The 9,001-nt window shown below is 38.8% G+C and overlaps 1 protein-coding gene across 1 annotated transcript in view; it reads right to left on the reverse strand.

The window, feature by feature from the left end:
- Positions 1 to 2,501: 2,501 nt before the first annotated feature.
- Positions 2,502 to 9,001, reverse strand: part of LOC123234016 (equilibrative nucleoside transporter 1-like) — a 25,185-nt gene continuing 18,685 nt past the window's right edge. The window contains 2 exon segments of the mRNA XM_044659981.1: positions 2,502 to 3,056; positions 3,237 to 3,717. Of these exon segments, the coding sequence (XP_044515916.1) occupies positions 2,502 to 3,056; positions 3,237 to 3,717 (1,036 nt within the window).

Consider the following 9,001-nt stretch of genomic DNA (forward strand, 5'->3'; position numbering starts at 1 on the left):
AAAGCCATCCACATAATTGATCATATCAACAATCTAACAAACAAAAATCACATGATTATCTCAATAGATGCTGAAAAAGCCTTTGACAAAATACAGCACCCATTCCTATTGAAAACCGTAGAAAGTATAGGAATAGAAGGACCTTTCCTAAAAATAATAAACAGTATATACCTAAAACCATCAACAAGCATCATATGCAATGTGGATAAATTAGAAGCCTTTCCAATAAGATCAGGAGTGAAACAAGGATGCCCATTATCACTTCTATTATTTCACATTGTACTAGAAACCTAGCAGTAGCAATTAGAGAAGAAAAAGAAATTGAAGGTATCAAAATAGATAAAGAGAAGACGAAGCTATCAATCTTTGCAGATGATATGATGGTCTACTTAAAAAATCCTAGAGAATCAACTAGGAAGCTTGTAGAAATAATCAACAACTTTAACAAAGTTGCAGGATACAAAATAAATGCACATAAATCATCAGCATTTCTATATCTTTCCAACACATCACAGCAGCAAGATGTAGAAAGAGAAACACCATTTAAAATCACCCTAGACAATATAAAATACTTAGGAATCTATCTACCAAAACAAACACAGGAATTATACAAACAAAACTACAAAACCCTTTTCAAACAATTAAAACTAGATCTAAACAATTGGAAAAACATTGATTGCTCATGGGTAGGACAAGCTAACATAATAAAAATGACCATTCTACCCAAATTAATTACCTATTTAGCACCATACCTATGAAACTACCAAAAAACATCTTTACTGAATTAGGAAAAACTATAACAAAGTTCATCTGGAATAACAAAAGACCAAGAATATCAAGGGAAATAATGAAAAAAATGTGAAGGAAGGGGGCCTAGCAGTACCAGATATTAAACTGTACTACAAAGCAGCAGTCATCAAAACGGTATGGTACTGGCTAAGAGACAGAGAGGAGGATCAATGGAATAGACTTGGAGTAAGTGACATCAGCAAGACAGTGTATGATAAACCCAAAGAGCCCAACTTCTGGGACAAAAATCCACTATTTGACAAAAACTGTTGGGAAATTTGGAAAACAATATGGGAGAGATTAGGTTTAGATCAACATCTCACACCCTACACCAAGATAATTTCAGAATGGGTGAATGACTTGAATATAAAGAGGGAAACTATAAATAAGTTAAGTGAATATAGAATAGTTTACTTGTCAGATCTCTGGGAAAGAAAAGATTTTAAAACCAAGCAAGAGTTAGAGAAAATTACAAAATGTAAAATAAATGGTTTTGATTATATCAAACTAAAAAGCTTTTGTACAAACAAAAACAATGTAGTCAAAATCAGAAGGGAAACATCAAATTGGGAAAAAATGTTTATAACAAAAAACTCTGAAAGGGGTCTAATTACTCAAATATACAAGAAGTTAAATCAATTGTATAAAAAATCAAGCCATTCCCCAATTGATAAATGGGCAAGAGGCATGAATAGGCAATTTTCAGATAAAGAAATCAAAACTATCCATAAGTACATGAGAAAGTGTTCTAAATCTCTAATAATTAGAGAAATGCAAATCAAAACAACTCTGAAGTATCACCTCACACCTAGCAGATTGGCTAAAATGAAAGAAGGGGAGAGAAATGAATGTTGGAGGGGATGTGGCAAAATTGGGACATTAATGCATTGCTGGTGGTGTTGTGAACTGATCCAACCATTCTGGCTGGCAATTTGGAACTATGCTCAAAGGGCTATAAAAGAATGCCTTCCCTTTGATCCAGCCATACCATTTTTGGGTTTGTACCCCAAAGAGATCATAGATAAATAGACTTGTACGAAAATATTTAAAACCATGCTTTTTGTGGTGGCAAAAAAACTTGAAAATGAGGGTATATCCTTCAATTGGTGAATGGTTGAACAAATTGTGGTATATGCATGTGATGGAATACTATTGTACTCAAAGGAATAATAAACTGGAGGAATTCCATGTGAACTGGAATGATTTCCAGAAATTGATGCAGAGTGAAAGGAGCAGAGCCAGAAGAACATTGTACACAGAGACCAATACACTGTGGTAAAATAGAATGTAATGGACTTCTGTACTAGTAGCAATGCAATGACCCAGGACAATTCTGAGGGACTTATGTAAAAGAACGCTACCCACATTCAGAGTAAGAACTGCAGGAGTGGAAACAGAAGAAAAACAACTGCTTGAACACATGGGTTGAGGCGGACATGATTGGGGATGTAGACTTGAAACTACCACACCAATGCAACTATCAACAATTTGGAAATAGGTCTTGATCAATGACACATGTTAAAACCAGTGGAAATATGCATCAGCCATGGAATGGGGGTAGAGGTTTAGCTGGGGGTGGGGGTTGAAGGGGAAAGTAAGAGTGTGATTTATGTAACCATGATAACTTATCTAAAAAATAAATATTAATAAATGTTTAAAAATAAAAAGAAGTAGATGAAGCAGGGCAGGGAGGGTGGCTGGGCAATTCTGAGTCACCAAACTATAGCCCAGAACAGAAAAGATAATAAGGCACCCAAGGCCAGGCCCAGGGAGAGAAAGAAGGCCACGATTGAACCTGCAGTCTCAGCCGAAGAAGGTTTCACTTTCTTGGGGCCAAAGCATATGCACAGATTGGCAAGGTAGCCAATGAAGAAAGTAAAGAACATCATGAAGGCGATAAACCAGGCATCGTGGTGGAAGATCACAGTCAGGTTCTTCCTTGAATGGACATTGCATAGCATCAGCAATGGCTCAAACACAATCTTTGACAACACCAGAGCAAGAAGTAGCCACCGGCTGTCCTTTTTTGGCCACGTGAATATAGAAGTGAGGCTCTGGCCAGCCCAGTCAAAGATATTGAAAGTGAGGAAGCAGGAAACAGGAATGAAATAACTTTTCCAGGTACTGGTCCCTGCAATGGTAGACTTGACCTTAGCGGTCACAGAAGGGAACACACCAATGATGATGGTGAAGACAAAGCAGACAGACAATGCCAAAACCCAGTTCTCTCTGAGGAAAGCTATAATGGAAGTCTTCTCATAGGTGCTCTTTGGCCTGGGCTTGGAGACTCTTCACTCCACTTCTACACTTTTGGTTGAATTCTTTCCGCCAACAGACATCCCTTCCGAAAGTTCTTGGGTTGTAAGCTTTTTTGGACTTGGGCAAGCCCCTTCTCCTTTCTGGGCTTCTGAATCTCCCCAGATATAAAGCAAAGACAGTAACACTACCCAAGAGGAAGTGTGGCTTACTGAGGAGCTGTAAAACTTGCAGAACCTCTGCAAAGTTCCTCTTTTAATCAAATCCATTTTGGTTTCTCACTCCCCAACATCTTTTATTTTCTGGCAACAGTGGAGGAATTTCAGTCTGAACAGGACCAAATAGTATAATAAAGAGAGGACAATGACTCTACAGGCCATCATAAAGTATCCAAAAGCACTCTTTTCCAGTTTGGAATCACTGGTGATGGCACAAATTATGGCCACAGCAACAAAGGTTCCCACCAGACTCTGGCCTCTCATGGGAACTGTGTAGCTGGCAGGCAGGAGACTGGCCAGGCCAAACAGGCTGCCCTGAAGAATGGCACTAAATGAGTTGATGATAACAATCTTGGCCATGGTGACAGTGAAGAAGGGCAAAGGGTTAAGGTGCACTTTCACCAGGATGGCTGTCAAGGCAAACAGCAAAATAGCCACCAGACAATGTTTGAAACTGAGTTCAATATCTCATTCTCCCTCCAAATACAAAATCTACTACAATCCAAACACAACAAAACTATTCTTCCTACTGTATTCCATAAGTTTTATTTATCAGACTGCCTTTCTCTGTCACTCAAGCTCAAATTCTCTGAGTTTTTAACTCCTTTTTGTCCATCAGTCCTCCCAATTCCTCACACATATTACACTCTGGATCAGTTTCTCATTCTTACTGTTTTTACCTTCTAGATTTCTCTCATGCCCATCTCTTCCTTTCTACTCCTATCATTATCTCCTTTCATTATGACCCTTTTTTTCTGAAATGGACCATCATAACAGCCTCCAATCTTGTCTATCAATCAATCTTTCAGACTACTCCCTATCTTAAGGGCCAACTCCTCCTTGAAACCTTAAAAAATCCACATTTCCTCCCATACCCATAAATCTGATCACACTATCACCTCTGCCTCTAATAAAATTTCAACTTTTCCTCAATCCAAATAGATCCTACCCAGCCTTATAAGGGCCATCTCAAGTCCCACCTTGAAGTTTTTTGGCATACTTTTCTTGATATTTCTATTGCACTGATTGTGAGGAGCACAATGTAGTACTTAATTGCTGTCTGATTTCCTCTTGGGTGCTAATTTTGATTCCCAAAATTGATTCCGCTTTCTTGAAGATAGAATACATGTCTTATATTAGGTTTATCTTCTCATAGTGACTCAAAATATGGGGTAATATGATATTCTCAAGAATGTGTTGTATATTGTTATAGTTCAGTCATGAAGTTTTCTTGGCAAAGATACTGGAGTGGTTTGCCATTTCCTTCTCCAGCTCATTTTAGGGATGAGGAAACTGAGGCAAACAGGGTTAAATTACTTGGCCAGGGTCACATAGCTGGTAAGAGTCTGAGGCTGAATATGAACTCAGATTTTCCTGATTTCAGGGTCAGTGCTCTATCCACTGAACCACCTTCCTGTCCAATGAGTTGATTATTTAATATTCCAAGATCCATTCCAATCTTCTACAGAATCTACGTCTTGATTTTACAAAGTAAAAAGTAATATTTTGGGGGGTTATTCAGGCCCTTGACATCAGGGGTCTTGGAAATTCCTGACACCAGTATGCACTTTACTGATATAGTCTCTAAGAATAGCCTTGGGGACCCTGAAATTTTAAGTGACTTATGTATTTTCATATAGATAATATATATTAAAGTCAGATCTGGAATTCAGTCCTCTCGGAGTCCAAGACTGACCTCTCACCCATAATGCCATGCTGTCTTTTAATAATTACTTAAATGTGTTAATATTTTAAAGTTTATAAAGAATTTCAACCCTTAGCACTGTTCTTGGCACATAGTAAGCACTTAATGCTTATTAATTTAACTTTTCTCCTTGGGGCAGTTTAAATAGTACTCCCATTGATAGAAGAAAAGAAGCCTTGGAAACTACTTTCCCATGACATCAAGTGTCAGTGTGGAAACTTGAATCCAAGTCCTATGGCTCTGAGTTCCCTGTTCTTTCTACTACACCCTGACCCTGAGGTACTATAAATCCTGACTTAGCACAGAAAGGCTCAAAAAATATTCACCTCGTGGTATTTAACCAAAAAGAAGACTGTTGAATTTTAGAACGATTTTTCAACCACAAGTTATGAAACAAAAAGAGATTATCCAGGGAACCAGAAATCAGCTAACTAAAACATTTACTTTCCCAAGTATTGTAAGTATCCAAAAGGTAACCAAAGGTCTGGAGATTGATAATAGACCTTATTCTTCAAGGTTCCAAAATTACCTGCAATCTGATACCTATTTTCCAGTTTCTTTTACATTTCATCCTAAAATGGCTTTTTAAAAAAAAGCTGAACATATATTCCATTGACAGTTTGCACTAAACTAACTACAGCAAGAGGAAAATGAACTTCATTTCCACCATCTGAGGGAATCAGGCCTACATACTTATCACAGATGCTAACCATTATAGACCCGAATTAGGCACCAAAGAATCTAGTCAAGGACATGCAATTGTTTGCAAGCATCTCTCATTATTTCACATTTTAATAGACATTTAAAAAATAGTAAGACAAAAAACACATTGTTATCATTTCCTCATGTAAAGATGGTTAATAGAAAACCACATCATACAGTTGAAGAATCATAAACAAATACAGTGTAGACACAAATTAAACAAAACAAGTGAACTAATTAACACGTTTCCAAAACAGAAACTAGAATTTGATATATTGTAAGTCTTACGAAAATAACAGCTGCACTTATTAAAAACCATTTATTCCAATGCTACATTACTTTCAAATTTATTGCCTTCCACACACTGGAAAAATTATGCTATGGTTTCATGGTCTACATGAACATTTTTTTTCCCAGCTTTCCACAAGTAACAGCTTTTGGAACCGGACAGTTGGTTACTCATTAAGTCAGGTCACTTGATAGAGGCAGTCATTTTTCCTGGCCGTTTTCGAAAGCTTAACTACTTTGAAGGAACAACTCCAAGAACAGTCTCATAAAATGGAAATGCACCACCCACCTATCCTTTCACCTGTGCGTTTAATATATGATAGGGTATCTTCATAAACAGGTCCCTTGGGCTTCTGTTCTTATTTTAATTAGCCTAAGATAATGACTTGAATCCTTAGAACCTATCAGATTCAAACAACTCTAAATGACATAAAAGATGCAGCTGATTTACATTGATCTAAATCCTCTTTTCAGCTTTCCAGGGAGAACCTTGTAGATCATAGATTATTTCCATGTTTGCTCATGATAATGTGCTTTATATATATACTGGAACCTTCTCTAGTGCTTCAACATTTTTCTTTACTCAAAGAGAGACCCCTCTATCTGAAGGTGGCCAAGAGGTTAATTTCCTTTCACTAAGGACTAATTCCCCACTTAAATGTTAGTATCCCCTGAGAGTTTTTGCTCCTGAGAAAAGATTTTGAAAGGAGAGCCATGAGAAATGTTTTCCCTTCATAAGATTTTCCCTCCTCCAGGCCCATTACTTCTAACTAACTATTATTTTTTTTTTCTGATTTGAAACAGCAATTTCTTATGATTTAGGCAAAGGCTTTCCTAAGCAGAATATGCTTTGTCTTTGCTAGGGCAGACAAATTTCAAGAAGGAGCTGGCTGCTTGCCACTTACTGGGATTGGGGGAGAGGGTGGAGCATTCATTCCTTTATCCTTGCCCAGTTCCTTTTCCTTTCAATTCCTCCTTAGCTCTTTTTTCCTTTCTTCCCTGTTTTCAGAGTATGGGGATTTGGGTCCCTCAGTATACCTTCAGCCTCATGCAAAGATCTGAGAAATAAGGAAGTATTGTAGCAGCCACCTGGCCCTTCATTTCCTGAATTATATTTCAACGTAATTCTACATATTTTATGCACTTAGAAACATTATTCTGAGAATATGAGTCCATAGGCTGCACCAGATGAATAAAAATGGCCATGATAACTCCCAAAAGATATTTTCTTAAAAAATTGAACCCTGGTTCCGGGTTAAGATGGTGGCAGAATAAGAAGCAGCTCTTAACCTCTCCTGACTGAAACACACAGAACTCCTCAAGGGGACATAAAAACAAGTCCAGACGAACGGAGGAACCCCACAACAGGGCACAGCGTGGAAGGTACATGGAATCGAGGCATTTCCCTGCTATAAAGGGGTGAAACAGCTCTCACTAAATCGCGGGCTGAGCAACCACCCCACCCACAACCCCTCCACACACACAACCTATAGCGCCGAAGCCAGCTAAAGGGAAACAGAGCAAGTTTGGGGCACCCTTCGAGTCATTGGCAGCTCCGGGGCCTGTTCCTGAGAGCAGCAAGATTTAGGACCCCAAAAAGCTAACGAACGCACCCAAAATCTGAGCGCGGGAGCAGGGTGCCAAGAGCAGACGCAGGGTGCAGAACACAGCTCAGAGTGCAGGCGCAGGCGGAGATGTGGGTGGAGGCAGACACAGCCATGAGCTAAAGCTCTGAAACCCTGAGTGGGGAACCAGTGCAGATGGGTATACGACTCAGCAGCACCCTGAGACTTGTAAAGAAACCTCCAGCAGAGGATCAAGCAAGGGGGTCCACCAGGGGGCTTGACCTTGGAAAAAACCAGAACTCAGACCTCAGGAGCCAAAAAACCACGGACAGACCCTAAGCGCGAGGATAAACCTGAGAAGCTGCTGGGCTAACGATAGCTACCCAGTCTCAGGAAGTTCAGAAGAGAAAGATTAACAACAATAAAAAGAAGTCTTTAACACTAGACAACTTTTACACAGAGAAAATCCAGACAACCGAGCAAACAGAGGAGGAGAACAAACAAGCATCCGGACCCTCCTCAAATAAGGAAAACTCCTCACAAGCTATGGAAGAGTTCAAAACTGAGATTTTGAGGAAAATGGAAGAGATCTGGCAAGAAAATAACAGTTTAAAAGGTAGAATCTTGCAACTGGAAAGTGAGGCTCAGAAACCAAATGAACTGATAAGCAAATTGAACACCAGAAATGTCCAGATTGAAAAAGAATACCAGAAGATTATGGCCAAAAACCAGAAGATTATAGTCGAAAACCAAAAGATTACAGCCGAAAACCGAAAGATCATAGCCGAAAACTGAAAGATTATAGCCGAAAACCAATCCCTAAAGGTTAGAATTGAGCAGTTAGAAGCTAATGATCTCTCAAGACAACAAGAACAAATAAAACAAAGTCAAAAGACTGAAAAAATAGAAGGAAACATGAAATATCTCAATGAGAGAGTGACAGACCAAGAAAACCGGTCTAGAAGAGACAATTTGAGAATAATTGGTCTTCCAGAAAAACCAGAAATTAATAGAAACCTGGACTCCATACTAACAGAAGTAATCCAGCAAAATTGCCCTGAAGTCCTACAACAAGAAGGCAATATAGACATTGAAAGGATTCATAGAACACCTGTGACATTTGATCCAGATAAGAAAACACCCAGAAATATAATTGCCAAATTCAAGAGTTTCCAAGCAAAAGAAAAAATCTTACAAGAAGCCAGAAAGAGACAATTCAAATATCAAGGAGCACCAATCAGGATCACACAGGATCTGGCAGCCTCCACGCTAAAAGATCACAAGGCTTGGAATATGATATTCAGAAAGGCAAGAGAGCTGGGCCTTCAGCCACGGATCAACTACCCATCAAAATTGACTATATATTTCCAGGGGAAAGTATGGGCATTCAACAAAATTGAAGAATTCCAGGTATTTGCACAGAAAAGACCAGGGCTAAATGGAAAGTTTGATATCCAACCACAAAAATCGAGAGAAAC

Source organism: Gracilinanus agilis, chromosome 2 (assembly GCF_016433145.1).
Source record: "Gracilinanus agilis isolate LMUSP501 chromosome 2, AgileGrace, whole genome shotgun sequence".
In the NCBI taxonomy this organism is placed as follows: domain Eukaryota; kingdom Metazoa; phylum Chordata; class Mammalia; order Didelphimorphia; family Didelphidae; genus Gracilinanus; species Gracilinanus agilis.